This window comes from Bufo bufo, chromosome 1, assembly GCF_905171765.1.
Source record: "Bufo bufo chromosome 1, aBufBuf1.1, whole genome shotgun sequence".
Taxonomy (NCBI): Eukaryota; Metazoa; Chordata; class Amphibia; order Anura; family Bufonidae; genus Bufo; species Bufo bufo.
Window position 1 is genome coordinate 223,561,679 of NC_053389.1, and position 17,009 is coordinate 223,578,687.

General features: G+C 46.8%; 1 protein-coding gene across 2 annotated transcripts in view; it reads right to left on the reverse strand.

Annotated features, from left to right (window-relative positions):
* Nucleotides 1-15,852, reverse strand: part of ITPR2 (inositol 1,4,5-trisphosphate receptor type 2) — a 347,585-nt gene extending 331,733 nt beyond the window's left edge. For both annotated transcript variants that reach the window (XM_040435629.1, XM_040435619.1), the window contains exon 1: nucleotides 15,444-15,852. In XM_040435629.1, coding sequence (XP_040291563.1) covers nucleotides 15,444-15,535 — 92 coding nt within the window. In that variant the 5' untranslated portion in view covers nucleotides 15,536-15,852. The remainder of the gene's footprint in view (nucleotides 1-15,443) is intronic.
* Between the last annotated feature and the right edge of the window lie 1,157 nt (nucleotides 15,853-17,009).

Below are 17,009 nucleotides of genomic sequence, written 5' to 3' on the forward strand. Positions count from 1 at the left end.
AGTGATCTGTGAAAATCACCGCTCGTGTGCACAGCCCCAAAGAAATGAATGGGTCAGTATTCAGTGCGGGTGCAATGCGTTCACCTCCCGCATCGCATCCGCGCGGAATACTCGCTCGTGTGAAAGGGGCCTAAGGCTACTTTCACATCTTTGCGGCCCCATTGAATTGAATGGGTCCACATCTGAGCCGCAAAAACTGCGGCTCGGATGCGGACCAAAACAACGGCCGTGTGCATGAGGCCTAATCCGGATGCAGTCTGGGGGCAATGCGTTTTTCACTGAAGGTTGCTAGGAGACGATTTTTGTAAACGTTCATTCACACACATGAAAAATGCATCAAAATGCATTGCACCCGCGCGGAAAAAACTGAACAACTGAACACAATCGCAGACAAAACTTGCTTGACTGAACTTGCTTGACAAATGGTGCGAGTTTCACTGAGCGCATCCTGAGCCAATCCGTATCGTTTGTGTGAAAGAGGCCTAAGGGAACCTATGCGCAGAAGATTTGTGCAGATTTCTTTACGTTTCTGCACCCAAACTGCACCAAAAACCACAGTTTCTAACTGCAGTTTTTGGAGTGGTTTTGCCGCAGATCTCACCTTTCATTTGAAAAGGATGTAATCCTAAAATGCATTAAAAAATCATCAACGCAGCTCTGGATGTGACTGGAGTACATCATGTAACTTAAAGCAGCACCAGATCAGTAAAGCAAAGTGCATGAAAATGAATGCACATGTATTTATACTCCATTTACAGACATATATCACTTCTCCGCATGCTACATTTCTCACACAAGGAGCCTGCACGTACATCTCCAGGAGCAGCGCCTGACATTTCGCCGAGTATCAGCCTCTACATAAGAAGAGCTTGTCTGTGTTTGTCTCTGGGACTTCTGCCAAAGCCGATATAAAGTTCCCGAATGCTAATAGTTAGTAAAGTGCGAGCGCAGTCACCGTCCCTACCTGTTTAGTCATATATTCCTTGTTACAGAAATGCTATCATCCCCATCAAAAAAAAAATACATAGACAGCGTGCGCTGACGTGCTCAGAATTTAAAGGGATTGTCCACTGTAAAGATTGTCTGCACTCTTTGTATATCAGACTCAAACAGAGAACTCACAGTCCAGTGTTAGTAGTGTGCCACCATATGGTGCCTCTAATGTGAAAATTGCAACAAAAAATATATTTCCCACATAAAAGCTACAGCCTTTACATGAGGGTGAGGGGGCGCTGGTCTGCCTGGAATATTCCTAATGGATGAGAATAGGTCATTTGTCACAACTCACAATCTACAGGTGTAGTTCACTATGTTTCTGCACGAGAGTGTCCCATGCAGGTAATCACGCTCCGTGTGAGAGAGGGATCGTGCGTTCTGCACTTAGGAAGCACACGGCAGATGACTGATAATGCCTGACCATTCTGTAACAGAATCATATTGACAGCTTTATGTCAGCATGATTCGGTTACAGAAAGATCAGGCAGAGGCACACAGCATTATCAATCATCTGCCGTGCTCTTCCTAAGTGCAGAACGCACGATCCCTCTCTCACATGGAGCGTGATTACCCGCAAGGGACACAAGCTTGTGTGAAAGAGCCCTAAAGAGGAATGAGGTGGCTCTCTAATGTGAGAGCCTTAAAGGGGTTTTCTGAGACTTTAATACTGATGACCTATTCTTTGGATAGGTTATCAGTGTCTTATTCGTGGTGGTCCGAATGATCAGCTGATTAAGAAGGCAGTGTGGTTCGTAGTCTCAGTGACATCACATTCATCAGTCACATGGTCTAGGCACAGCTTAGCCCCCTAGAAGTGAATGGGGCTGAGCGCAAAACCAAGCACAGTCACTATACAATGTACGGCACTGTGATTGGTAAGTACGGAGAAAGCTGCGGCACTCACAGGAGCGCGGATGCCTTCTCAAACAGCTAATCTGCGGGGGTCCCAGGTGTCGGACCCCCGCGATCAGTTACTGATGACCTATCCAAAGGACAGGTCATCAGTATGAAAGTCCCGAAAACCCCTTTTAAGAAGTAAAAGGTTCTCTCACTCTGATTGCCATGGAGAGCTGAAAGACGGAAGAGAATGTTCTCTGTCACTGACTGACAGGAATGGAAGGATCCGGACTTTAAAGGTGTTCTCCGGGAATTAAGAAAATGAAAATACTTAAATATTACTTTATTATAAATATATTCTCAAATACCTTTCAATATTTATAATGGCTCGTTTTGTCTAGGGAGCAATCATCAGGGGAAACAAAATGGCCGCTGTCCCATTAGTTCACACAAAACCTGCCCTGATCACACATGAGTTACTTTACAACACTGAGGTAAAGAGCTGCCTCATTCTCCTCCTCCTCTCTACTTGTCAGGGATTATGATCCTGAATACAGATGATAAGAACTTTAGCTGAATCTCTGGTGGGGAATTTAGTTCATGAGGAGACATGAAGTACAGAGAGGACGGACAGGACAGGCTGTGGTAATGTGTTGCTGTGGTAATGGAGGCTGCATACAAGAGATGCTGCTCATTAGCCACACCTCAGCCTCCTCTCATGTCTCCACATGTTCACCATTCCCAAAGAGATTCACCTGTATTCAGGATCATGATTCCTGACAAGCAGAGCAGAGAGGAGGATGAGGCAGCACTATGGCCCATTGTGGTGAAGTAACTTGTCCTGCTATGTGATTAGGACAGGTTTTGTGTGTACTGATAGGCCAGCGGCCATTTTATTTCTCCTAATGTTTGCTCCCTAGACAAAACAAGCCATTCTAAGTAACGAAAGGTATTTGTGAATATATTTATTATAAAACAATATTTAAGTATTTAATTTTTTTAATTCCTAGAGAACCCCTTTAAGGAGGGATCCACATGAGATTATGGTCATCTCTTTTCTGGCGGTTATTTTCCCATCAAAAGTTAGTGTTTGCCATTTCTGGGCAGATAACCTAGGATGGCAACGCTATGCAGATTGGTGTTGCCCCCTCTTGGGCAGAATTTGCGCAAGGTTGGCAATAGGCGTAGGATTGGTTTGTTGGTTTATCCAATAAGATTGGGAAGTTTTCTCCCAGCGCAACGGAATATTATTGGTTAAGGGTAGTGCACTGTGGGTATAAATGTGCATGTCTTACCTTGTCATCCAGATTCAAGAATCTTCAACTCCCACCTCTCTATTTTTCTTTCTCACAGCCTTTTCGTTAGGGCTCATTCACACGGTCGCACTTTCCCAGTGCCTGTGCTGCGGACCGTAAATTTCGGACCGCAATGCACCAGCACCGGCCGTGTACACACCACTTGTGGACCCACTGACCTGAATGGGTTGCGATTCGCAACATACGGCCAAAGATAGAACATGTTCTATCTTTTTGCAATGCGGAGGCGTTTCATAGTGCTTCTAGTGCGGGCTTCTGATCTGTGCCTGTGCACCGCAGAAATATAAGTGAAGTCCTATCTTCAGTCTTATCTGGTGAATGTGGACCCATTAACGTCAATGGGCGATACGAAATGCACACAGCCAATGCCTGTATATTGCAGAATGGCGGTTTACGGTCCACAATACGGGCACTGAGCAAGTACCCTTGTGTGCATGAGCCCTTAACCTGAGGTGAATCACCTTTAGGGCTTGTTCACACGACCGTTGTGGTTCCGTTCTGTGCATTGGGGACCGCAATTTTATTCTACGACTTCAAAAACATTTTAAAACAGGAATCCGAAGTTGGCTCAGTTACAAAGACGACTTCGGATTCCTGTTTTAAAATGTTTTTGAAGTCGCAGAATCAAAGACCGATGTTATTCACTGAAGTTATGCGCGACTTCGGACTTAACGAATTTTGCCTCGCTGAAGCACATACACTTTAATGCTGTACAGAGACAGGTCTCTGTGCGCATCAAAGTTTTTGGATCCAAAGCTCAATTCTCTCACCCCTAAGGCTTCGTTCACATTTCCGTGTCAGTGACATGTCCGTGAAAAAAAGCGTACGTGTTTCATCCGTGAAACTGTCCGTGTGTCTTTTTTTACCATCCGCGTGTCATCCTTAATTCGCTGACATTGTCAACTGAAAATAAATTTCCAATGAATCTACTATTAGTCTTCAGTGAAAAACGGACGCAACTCGGACACAACATGGATGTGTGTCAGTGATTTTCACGGACCCATAGACTTCAATGGGTGTGCTTGGTCGGCATCTCGGATCAAAGTAGTGCACTTTACTGGTTATAAGGTATTGAAGGTTAACTAATAAAGGCCGTGACAATTTATTTCCACAAAAAATTTTGCCTTTGTGTTTTATTTTATTATTTGTTAGGTTGCTTTAAGGAGTAAAATCAATAATCCCATAGCTCGTTTAGGAGCGTAACTGCTAAGTGACCAGGTGACAGTAAAATCGTCTCAATGAGGCTCAAAGTGGCAGACAGCTACTTCTTGTCTCCGAATTGTAAGACAAAGGGCATATGTACATCATAGAGGTACATATGTTCTCAGTCCCGCCACTTTCATTTAGAGCGGTTTGAACGCTACATCACAGCAGTACCCTTCCAGCTCCTGTGACCACGGGGGCCTGTGATTGGCCGCAGCAGTCACAGGACCACACCTCTTCCTGTTACTGCGGGGATCGGAAGTGGCCAGGGAAGGAAGTAGCCGAGGGACTGTGGACAGGTAAGTAGGGTTTTTTTATGTTCAGGGTGACAGGACAGGAGAGAAACACAGGGGTTGTCAGCTCCAAGGCCAGACAATCCCTTTAAGAGCCAAAGCAGACAGCCACTGTGAAGATCAGATAGGGACACATTTGTACAGCCAGAATAATCTGGAGAAATCCAACTTGTCTTTGCTGTGGAACCCAATGCAAACATCTGAGGACGTGCTCAGTTCTTCAGCTTGAACTGTTGCATATCCGCCTAATATTTAGCCCCATTTAATGGAGGAGATTTAACATATTGTTGTAAAGTAGAACTGGTTTAGTTGCCCATAGCAACCAATCAGATTCCACCTTTTATTTTCCAAAGGAGCTCAGAAAAATAAAAAGGTAGAATCTGATTGGTTGCTATGGGAAATTAAACAAGTTCTGCTTTACACCAGTTTCATAAACGGCGATCTAACTGTGAGCAAGGAGGAGATTCGGAGGACGCAGTTGGTGCTGGGCTCCTTCACAGAGGGGCGTGACTGGGCACCAAGAAGGTTAGTACAGCCCCTTGGGCACCTTACCAGGCTCATTTACATATCTCTAAAATCATTTTTTAAACACAATAAAAGGACACAGCTTTATGGGACAGGTATATTGCGGACATGCTAGCGGCGATCTCGCCGTGCATGTCCGCAGCTCTATAGGCTAAAACGAGGTGACAGAATCCCTTTAACTACGACATGGATTCCCATTTAAATCAATGGGACAGTCACTGTGGTGGTTTTTGATGCAGATTTTGGATAGGAATATGTGGGGAAAACCCTCATCAAAAAACCCTGTGTGAACATGCTCTAAAGTATTACATGTACCACCTCTCGTTTTCCCCAGTGATCACCAGCAAGACCTTCTTTACGGCCGTAGTTTCAGTCCACATCCGATACGCGTTTTTTGCGGATCAGATGCAGACCTATGCATCTCAATGGGACCGCAAAAGAAGCGGACAGCACACTGTGTGCTGTCCGCCTCCGCACATCCGTTCTGCGGCCCCGCAAGAAGATAGAACAGGTCCTATTCTTGTCCGTTTTGCAGACAAGGATAGGACGTTTCTGCAGGTGGCCTGCACTCGGGCGTGATCTGTGTTTTGTGCATCCGAGATTACGGCCGTGTGCATGAGGACAAACAAGACAATCCTTCATTGTAACCTTAGGGGGTCATTTATCAAACTGGTGTAAAGTAGAACTGGCTGAGTTGCCCATAGCAACCAATCAGATTCCACCTTTCATTTTCCAAAGAAGTTGTCAAAAATGAAAGGTGGAATCTGATTGGTTGCTATGGGCAACTCAGCCAGTTCTACTTTACACCAGTTTGATAAATGACCCCATTAGTCTCTTCCCCACCATATTTCCCTGTGTCACTGAATGCGATGCAGGAAAGTGACCGTCACTTCACATACACGTGAATGTCACTTCCTTTTTTTTTAATTTACTTCCCCAAAATTGCTCTGCCCTCAAGTGCCAAACCTCATGAAAGAGGAGAAGTGAGAACTGCCCGCACTCAGCATGGAAGAAAGTACATAAAGTATACCCTGGGCTGATCTGTCCTAACAAAAGGATATTGTATGGCAGCCTACGTGGCTTCTCCACAGGCTGACTACAGGCTGTCCTAAACAGCACCTTACAAAGCCGACGTACATTAGGTAATTGCTGGTTATGCAATTCTCTAATAAACACACCCAGGTTCACCAGATACAAGAACGATCTGCTTTTGCTAAAAACCTCCATGAGCTTATCACTGACACAAAGGTCACTGGTCACCAGAAACGTCACAGGCGGTTTTGAGGACTGCATGGAATGTCAAAAATGCTGCAAAAAAAAAAAATACAAAAAGAAAAAATTAAGAAAAAAAGGGGTGAATTATACCAAAGAAAAATCTTGATTAGGGTGTAGAGTTTTATGAAATGTTACTAAATTCAGCTTTTCAATCAAGTGATTCAGGTAAAGTGACAGGTGAACATTTAATTTTCTCCATTTTTCTGTGCCGACATACCTCATACCTTCACCTCAGCCCACTTTACCCAATGCAGTGATGTTATATACAGTTGCTAGTACTAAGTGTGACCTTGGCCAATAAAATCAGAATGACACACCTTCTCCCTGTGTGTTCGGCTGGGACTGTTACTTCAGGTTACCTAGCAACCCCCAGTCCTCCTGTCCTGTCTATAATAAGAAGAATATTCTAATAATTGGCATCACTGCACTTGCGGCAGGACGGATCCGACATGCTGTTCACCATGTCGGATCCGTCCTGCGGCTATTTCGCCGTGCGGCCGGACCGCCGCTCCGTCCCCATTGACTATAATGGGGACGGGGGTAGAGCTCCGGCGCAGCACGGCGGTGCACGGCGAAAGCCGACGGACTAAAAAGCCTGACATGCAGTAATTTTAGTCCGGCGGCCTTTCGCTGTGCACCGCCGTGCTGCGCCGGAGCTCCGCCCCTGTCCCCATTATAGTCAATGGGGACGGAGCGGCGGTCCGGCGGCACGGCGAAATAGCCGCAGGACGGATCCAACATGGTGAACAGCATGTCGGATCCGTCCTGCCGCAAGTGTGAAAGTAGCCAAGTCTGTACTGATCACGTCACTGCAGTTATCTGCTTATCATTTATTACAAGCAGGATTAGACTGACAGATAATCACCCATATATTGATAACACAGGTCCATCATTCACAATAGGTGTTATCACAGCTTATTTACTCCCTCCTGACCTCTAAAAAGGTCACAGAGCACGCCCAGAAATCTCTCCCATAGAAGTCAGTAAGGTCCCTCCTGTCCATTATGTCTATTGCCCATGGTGGCTACTGGAAAGCATATGTCCAGATGCTGTTAAAGGGGTTGTCTCACGTCAGTAAGTGGCATTTATCATGTAGAAAAGGTTAATACAAGCCACTTACTAATGTATTGTGATTATCCATATTGCTTCCTTTGCTCGCTGGATTCATTTTTCCATCACATACACTGCTCGTTTCCATGGTTACGACCACCTTACAATCCATCAGTGGTGGCCGTGCTTGCACACTATAGAAAAAAGCATCAGCCTCTCTGGTGGCCCGGGACCATGGGAGCTCACATAGGCAAGTGCTTTTTCCTAATTTGTGCAAACACAACCACCACTGATGGATTACAGGGTGGTCTGTAACCATGGAAACGAGCAGTGTATAATGTGATGGAAAAATGAATCCAGCCAGCAAAGGAAGCAATATGGATAATAACAATACATTACTAAGGGTACTTTCACACTTGCGTTGTTTGATTCCGGCAGGCAGTTCCGTTGCCTGAACTGACTGCCTGATCAGGCAAACTGTATGCAAACGCATGTAATTTTTTATGACTGATCAGGCATTTTTTAGACTGATCAGGATCCTGATCAGTCTGAAAAATGCCTGATCAGTCAGAAAAATGCATTGCAATACCGGATCCGTTTTTCCGGTGTCATCAAGCAAAACGGATCCGGTAATTTATTTTTTTCTCATTTTTAAAGGTCTGCGTATGCGCAGACCGGAAGGACGGATCCGGCATTCCGGTATTTTGAATGCATTCAGGCAAGTCTTCAGTTTTTTTAGCCGGAGATAAAACCGTAGCATGCTACGGTTTTCCCTTTTGCCTGATCAGTCAAAAAGACTGAACTGAAGACATCCTGATGCATCCTGAACAGATTGCTCTCCATTCAGAATGCATGGGGATATGCCTGATCAGTTATTCTCCGGTATAGAGCCCCTAGGACGGAGCTCTATGCCGGAAAAGAACAACGCTAGAGTGAAAGTAGCCTTAGGGCTCTTTCACACTTGCGTTATTGTCTTCCGGCATAGAGTTCCGTCGTCGGGACTCTATGCCGGAAGAATACTGATCAGGATTATCCTAATGCATTCTGAATGGAGAGTAATCCGTTCAGGATGCATCAGGATGTCTTCAGTTCCGGTACGGAACGTTTTTTGGCCGGAGAAAATACCGCAGCATGCTGCGCTTTTTGCTCCGGCCAAAAATCCTGAAGACTTGCCGCAAGGCCGGATCCGGGATCAATGCCCATTGAAAGGCATTGATCCGGATCCGGCCTTAAGCTAAACGTCGTTTCGGCGCATTGCCGGAGCCGACATTTAGCTTTTTCAGAGTGGTTACCATGGCTGCCGGGACGCTAAAGTCCTGACAGCCATGGTAAGTGTAGCGGGGAGCAGGGGAGCAGCATACTTACTGTCCGTGCGGCTCCCCGGGCGCTCCAGAGTGACGTCAGGGCGCCCCAAGCGCATGGATCATGTGATCGCATGGATCACGTCATCCATGCGCATGGGGCGCTCTGACGTCATTCTGGAGCGCCCGGGGAGCCGCACGGACTGTAAGTATACCGCTCCCCCGCTCCCCGCTCCTACTATGGCAACCAGGACTTTAATAGCGTCCTGGGTGCCATAGTAACACTGAAAGCATTTGGAAGACGGTTCCGTCTTCAAATGCTTTCAGTACACTTGCGTTGTTACGGATCCGGCAGGCACCTCCGGCAACGGAAGTGCATGCCGGATCCCAACAACGCAAGTGTGAAAGAGGCCTAAGGGCTCTTTCACACTTGCGTTGTTCTGTTCCGGCATAGAGTTCCGTCGTCGGGGCTCTATGCCGGAAGAATCCTGATCAGTTTTATCCTAATGCATTCTGAATGGAGAGAAATCCGTTCAGGATGCATCAGGATGTCTTCAGTTCCGGAACGGAACGTTTTTTGGCCGGAGAAAATACTGCAGCATGCTGCGCTTTTTGCTCCGGCCAAAAATCCTGAAGACTTGCCGCAAGGCCGGATCCGGAATTAATGCCCATTGAAAGGCATTGATCCGGATCCGGCCTTAAGCTAAACGTCGTTTCGGCGCATTGCCGGACCCGACATTTAGCTTTTTCAGAGTGGTTACCATGGCTGCCGGGACGCTAAAGTCCTGGCAGCCATGGTGAAGTGTAGCGGGGAGCGGGGGAGCAGCATACTTACCGTCCGTGCGGCTCCCCGGGCGCTCCAGAGTGACGTCAGGGCGCCCCAAGCGCATGGATCACGTGATCACATGCGCATGGGGCGCTCTGACGTCATTCTGGAGCGCCCCGGGAGCCGCACGGACTGTAAGTATACCGCTCCCCCGCTCCCCGCTCCTACTATGGCAACCAGGACTTTAATAGCGTCCTGGCTGCCATAGTAACACTGAAAGAATTTTGAAGACAGCTCCGTCTTCAAATGCTTTCAGTACACTTGCGTTTTTCCGGATGCGGCGGGCACCTCCGGCAACGGAAGTGCACGCCGGATCCCAACAACGCAAGTGTGAAAGAGGCCTAAGTTGCTTGTATTAACTTTCTCTACATGATAAATGCAACTTACTGAAGTGAGACATCCCCTTTAACCACAGCTCAGGCAAGATGGCCGCCCCCATAATCATGGACAGAAAATAGAATGAAAAAAATCTACAATCAGAAAATAAAAACAGATTGGAAAATAAGGATTGGTTTTAAATGCCAGAAAAAAAAACACAGGTGACACATTTCCTTTAAGTCCCTCAAGCATGTTTGAGAAAACAAGGGGGATGGGGGAGGGGAACATATCAAAATATGGAGCCTAACAAATACGGTACCCGTATTACAGGGGGATATTCATTGTAAATGAAAACATTGAATGGGTGAGGATTTTTTTTATGTACCTGCATGAAATAAATCCTGTCATGTTCCAAAACAAAAAAGGCCCAAACATGGTAGACAGTATGGTGGTATGAAAAAGACAAGCAGCTATCATATCTACTGAGTGATACCTATACAGGAAAAGGGCCCATTGTACTAAATGTGGAGTGTTTAAAGGGGGACTCCATCCTCTATATATCATCCCTCTATCAGTCCTGGGGTCCCGAGTTTGACTCTGAGCAAGGACAACACCTGCATGGAGTTTGTATGTTCTTCCATGCACCTCGGTTTCCCCCAACCCTCCAAACACATATTGATTGGTTTATTGGGAACCAGCAATGGTGACAACCAGTCTCTAGTTTATAACCCTAAATGAAGAGTTGTCACAGATTTAGGGGTCATTCACACGATCGTATTTTCGGTCCGCGTCCCATCTGCATTTTTTTGCTGATCACACACGGACGCTTTCATTAAATAAAAGATAGAACGTGTCATTTTCTTATCCATTCTGCAGACAAGAACAGTGGGGTCTGCATAAAAAAGTGGGATGCACAAGGACCACATCCGTATTTTGCAAACAAGCAACTTGTGGATCTCAAAACAGATACGGTCATGTGAATGCCCCTTATCTACACCTTTACAGAGGAAGCCACTGCTCCCACCCCCGCAATGCCAACCACAGTTTAACCCTCCGGACAGTAACAGCTACAGTGCCCTCCCCAAAAATAGCCGCCTTAGTACTAGCTACAATACTTTTTTCTACACTGCCAACGACAATGCCCTGCCAATAATGCCACTACAGTGCCCTCCCCCAACAATGCCTGCCACAGTGTCTCCACTTGACATTAATGGTGTGGGTGCCAGCGACAGCGGCTACTTGGCACTACATGCCAGGCAGGAGTGGTAGTGTCCGCTACTTGTGTGTCACATATCATTGCCCCGTGTGCTGCTGTATACAGATCAATTTGTTTAAGAAGAAGAATCGTAGCAATCACAGCAAATTAGGGTCCATTCACACGTCCGTATGTGTTTTGCGGATCCGCAAAACACGGACATCGGCAATGTGCGTTCCGCATTTTGCGGACCGCACATCGCCGGCACTCTCATAGAAAATGCCTTATCTTGGCCGCAATTGCGGACAAGAATAGGACATGCTCAGTTTTTTTGCGGAATGGAAGTGCGGATCCAGACAGCACATTCCGGCCCCATTGAAAATGAATGGGTCCACACCTGTTCTGCAAAATTGCGGAACAGATGCGGACCCATTTTGCGGACGTGTGAATGGACCCTAACACTCATACCCACATCATAGTACATTCCTCAAATTCTAATGTTATATGGTCAACAACTGCGCAATGTTCCCTTAAAGGGCAATGCCACCAATTATATATGAAAACAAGGATGCAAATCAATGCAGTTGGGATCAGACCTCAGTGGCAACCAATATGGCCACCATTACCGCCTCCTTGGGCGCAACAATATGGACAGTGGGTGCCTAAACCAGGGGGACTTGCCATTTAGGAGTTCGACAAAGTTGACTGACAACCTCTGAAGAAGCTATAATTGTGGCGATATTAGTTGTCACACAGCTTTCCCAAAAACAGATATAACTAGAGAGCTGCTGAACAGACTTGAACTTCAAGGATCTTGAATTTTGTGGCACATTTTACACCCGTGAAAACCTCTCTCTCTCTGGAATGCTTCCCCATAATTCCCGTTAATCTGGCGGATCGTGCACATATAGGGGCAGTATACATCACAGCGCTCGCTACGGCAGGTGGAATTTCATATCCTTTGTGTTCTTAAACACCTCTAATCCCATAATGACAAGCATAAAGAAATATCTGAGAAAATCTCCAGGAAACAGAAGTTTCTATATGATAACCACCATGGCTGTCAAAAAAGAAAAACACCAGAAGGTTTGTCATAGGGTCCTGGATGGCAAATTCATCCAGTTCTGGTTTACGTGGGCCCATGGGTGCCAGAATTCCAGCGGGTGCCTATTTATCCCACTCTTTTAGACCCATTAATAGATATGCCTTTTCAGATTACGTACCAGTCACAGTGCCCTCCTACATGACAATACCAGCCACAGTGCCCTCATGAATGTAACAGCCACAGTGCCCTCCTCATGAATGTGACAGCCAAGGTTCCCTCCTACAAGACAATACCAGCCACAGTGCCCTCCTCATGAACGTGACAGTCAAGGTGCCCTCCTCATGAATGTTACAGCCAAGGTGCCCTCCTACACGACAATACCAGCCACAGTGCCCTCCACATGAATGTGACAGCCACAGTGCCCTCCTCATGAATGTGACAGCCACAGTGCCCTCCTCATGAATGTGACAGCCACAGTGCCCTCCTCATGAATGTGACAGCCACAGTGCCCTCCTCATGAATGTGACAGCCACAGTGCCCTCCTCATGAATGTGACAGCCACAGTGCCCTCCTCATGAATGTGACAGCCACAGTGCCCTCCTCATGAATGTGACAGCCACAGTGTTCTCCTCATGAATGTGACAGCCACAGTGTTCTCCTCATGAATGTGACAGCCACAGTGTTCTCCTCATGAATGTGACAGCCACAGTGCCCTCCTCATGAATGTGACAGCCATAGAGCCTTCCCCAACAATAACAATCATGGTCCCTTCATTCCCAATAATAGAATGTAAAGTACCTAACCCCCTCCCCCACAGCACACCTCCAACTCGTCCCATGAAAAAGACCTCAAAGGAAGTGCAACGCAGACTGACTCCAAGGTGGATAATTCTGGATGTTTCGTGGGCGATCCTGTTTAAATCGAGGGTGGGGAATACAAAATGTAATGCAAATGGAAATTCAAATGTTAGCCCAATAAGGGCAGCCATGGAGCCTCATCTTTCCTTAACAGTGCCCTCCCCACGATGCCAGGCAAAAAGCTCAAACAAAGCCAGCCACAGTGCCCTCCACACAATGCAAGCCATAGTGCTCCAAGAAAGCCAACCACGGTACCTACACATAATGCCAGTCATAGTGCCCCAACAAAGCCAACCACAGTACCTACACACAGTGCCAGCCATAGTGCCCCAACAAAATCAACCACAGGGCCCTCCATAGAATTCTTCCTAAACAGCTATTGATAACGCCAGTCACAGCGCCCCACCTCCTAACCTTGCCAATCAAGGCACCCCACTTGATGGTGCCCAGTAGTGTCTCCTACAGCCCACCACCACACTTCAAAGACTGGTGATGCTACCAATAACATTACCACACAGACAAGGGGAGTCATAGGGTGGTCCCTAAAGGTCACTCATACCCCCTTCCACTAGTATGTTGGGCACAACCATGTTCAATTCACTGACATGGCACTTTTGAAATGAAGACATTGTTCAATTCACTGACATGGCACTTTTGAAATGAAGACATAAAGGGAAAGATCTCGTGACTATTGCCCAACCTGATTTATGACCAATTTGTAACCAAGATCTATCTACCGGTAAATCGTTCTGAGTAAGTAGTCTATTGATTTTAATTCCTGTCACAAGCCAATATACTGGTCTGACTGGTCTGCAGTGTGTGACTGATAGTCGGCCAGGTAATCGCTAACAGGCATTAGTATGAGCGCTCGTTAGCGATGATCTGGCAGTGTAATACTGCCACTGATTACAGGGTGGTATATAGCATGTATATTACACAGCAGGCTCAGGGGTGTATATAGCATGTATATTACACAGCAGGCTCATGGGTGTATATAGCATGTATATTACACAGCAGGCTCATGGGTGTATATATCATGTATATTACACAGCAGGCTCATGGGTGTATATAGCATGTATATTACACAGCAGGCTCATGGGTGTATATAGAATGTATATTACACAGCAGGCTCATGGGTGTATATCGCATGTACTGTATATTACACAGCAGGCTCATGGGCGTATATCATGTATATTACACAGCAGGCTCAGGGGCGTCCATTATCAGCATATTACATGACAGGGGTGTATATCATGTGTATTACACAGCAGGCTCATGGGTGTATCTCACATGTATAGTACACAGCAGGCTCATGGGTGTATCTCACATGTATATTACACAGCAGGCTCATGGGTATATATCACATGTATAGTACACAGCAGGCTCATGGGTATATATCACATGTATAGTACACAGCAGGCTCATGGGTGTATCTCACATGTATAGTACACAGCAGGCTCATGGGTGTATCTCACATGTATATTACACAGCAGGCTCATGGGTATATATCACATGTATAGTACACAGCAGGCTCATGGGTATATATCACATGTATAGTACACAGCAGGCTCATGGGTGTATCTCACATGTATAGTACACAGCAGGCTCATGGGTGTATCTCACATGTATAGTACACAGCAGGCTCATGAGTATATATCACATGTATAGTACACAGCAGGCTCATGGGTGTATCTCACATGTATAGTACACAGCAGGCTCATGGGTATATATCACATGTATAGTACACAGCAGGCTCATGGGTGTATCTCACATGTATAGTACACAGCAGGCTCATGGGTATATATCACATGTATAGTACACAGCAGGCTCATGGGTGTATCTCACATGTATAGTACACAGCAGGCTCATGGGTATATATCACATGTATATTACACAGCAGGCTCATGGGTGTATCTCACATGTATATTACACAGCAGGCTCAGGGGCGCCCATTATCAGCATATTACATGACAGGGGTGTATCTCACATGTATAGTACACAGCAGGCTCATGGGTGTATCTCACATGTATAGTACACAGCAGGCTCATGGGTGTATCTCACATGTATATTACACAGCAGGCTCAGGGGCGCCCATTATCAGCATATTACATGACAGGGGTGTATCTCACATGTATATCACACAGCAGGCTCATGGGTATATATCACATGTATATTACACAGCAGGCTCAGGGGGTGTATATCATGTATATTTTTACACAGCAGGCTCAGGGGCGCCCATTATCAGCATATTACATGACAGGGGTGCTGTCTCACTATGAAGGGTGCACGGAGAGTTTGGGCCTTCTGCAGAAGTTTTGAACACTTTCCTGTGCAGTCTGACAGGTTGCAGTTGGCCCCGCTGCCCCCTCCCTGCACCCAGTCCACAGCAGAGAACACACTTCTTACCCCAGGGTGCTGATGAAGCCATTGACTGATCCTTCCGCATACAGAGACACGATGTCCCCGATATATAAGAAGCTGGACATTTTATCTGGCATCCTCAGTCAGTAGGTAGAGTGCCCCCTACAGGCGGGGCATGCTGCAGCAGCCTGACTCTGCAGCACCCACTGCTTCCAGTTCCAGTTGTGGAGATTCCAGTTTTAGAAGTGGTGTCTGTGGGAAGGGGGTCACATACTCAGGACCGGCTCCGAGGTGTGCCCACAACGTGCCCCTGTGCTGAGAGGGCTCCACAATCAGAAGTGCCCAGCGCAGAGTACTCCGGAGATCCCAGGCTCCTGTTCTCTTAGGAAGGCGCGATGCTGCTGCAGGTAGGGGCCGCTCTCTGCCCACAGGTCCCGGGCTTGGTGTCAGGGGAAGTTCCTCAGTCCGACTCTGCTCTCTGGCACTGGGCGGGACTGTGAAAGGCAAGCAGCCAATAGGAGGAGCGGCTAGAGGAAAAGGGCGGGGCCAGAACGGAGACTGCGCTAAGCCAAGAATCTAAGTTCATTCATAAGTGGCATAAAGAGTATAAAGGAGCGATCTACTGCTAGACTGTCCTGTACTGTAATATATGACGGCCACCCACTGTGTACAGGAATACAACTGCTATAGCACTGCCCTATGTGCAAGAGTATACCATGTAATTACTATAGTACTGCTCCTATATAACTACTATAATACTGCCCCATGTACAAGAATATACTATAATACTGCCTCCTATGTATAAGACTGGAACTACTATAATACTGTCCCTATGTACAATATAACTGCTATAATATTGCCTCCTATGTACAAGAATATTACTACTATGGCGGAGCCTGACTGAGCTGCTGAATGGCCGCGTTTGTCTGAGCTCCTCCAGCACATCGGCAACTAACCCTTCTAACTCGCTGCATTAGCATGGGGAAAACTGGGAAAGATAAACCCAAGGACACCCTCGGCCTCTCCCAGGGCCGCACCAAGCAGCCAGAGATGGAAGAATTTCTGAAAAAGACCCCGAGGCCTGCTGCTTTGTCCAAGCTTAAAATGGCGATGAGCCAAGCACCCGACTCAGACGCGGGAGACTTGTCAGATGCAGGCAGCTGCTCAGATATCTCCGAGACCAGACATAGTGATTCCACCATCTCCCCTTCAGTCTTCAGAGAAATACTGGACATAGCCCTGATACCCCTGAAAAAGGACCTGTCAGACATCAAAGACCTACGAAATCTAGGTCACAGAGTGATGGCTTTAGAAAACACGCAGGAAGAAATTATGAAATTCCAGGAGAAGTCCAGCGAGACTCTTACCGCGCACCGAGACCTCCTGAACAATGCATTCATCCAGATCGAAGATCAGGAAAACCGGAGCCGCCAGAAAAATCTAAGAATCCGTGGCCTGCCCGAATCGTTAGCGGCGGAAGCGCTCCCCAATATTGCGCGGGAGTTGTTCTCTTCCCTCCTGGGCCCTGAAAGAGCCACGCTGGTGGTGGTGGAAAGAATACACAGGGCACTGCGCCCTAGACCCAAACCCACAGATCCCCCATGCGCTGTC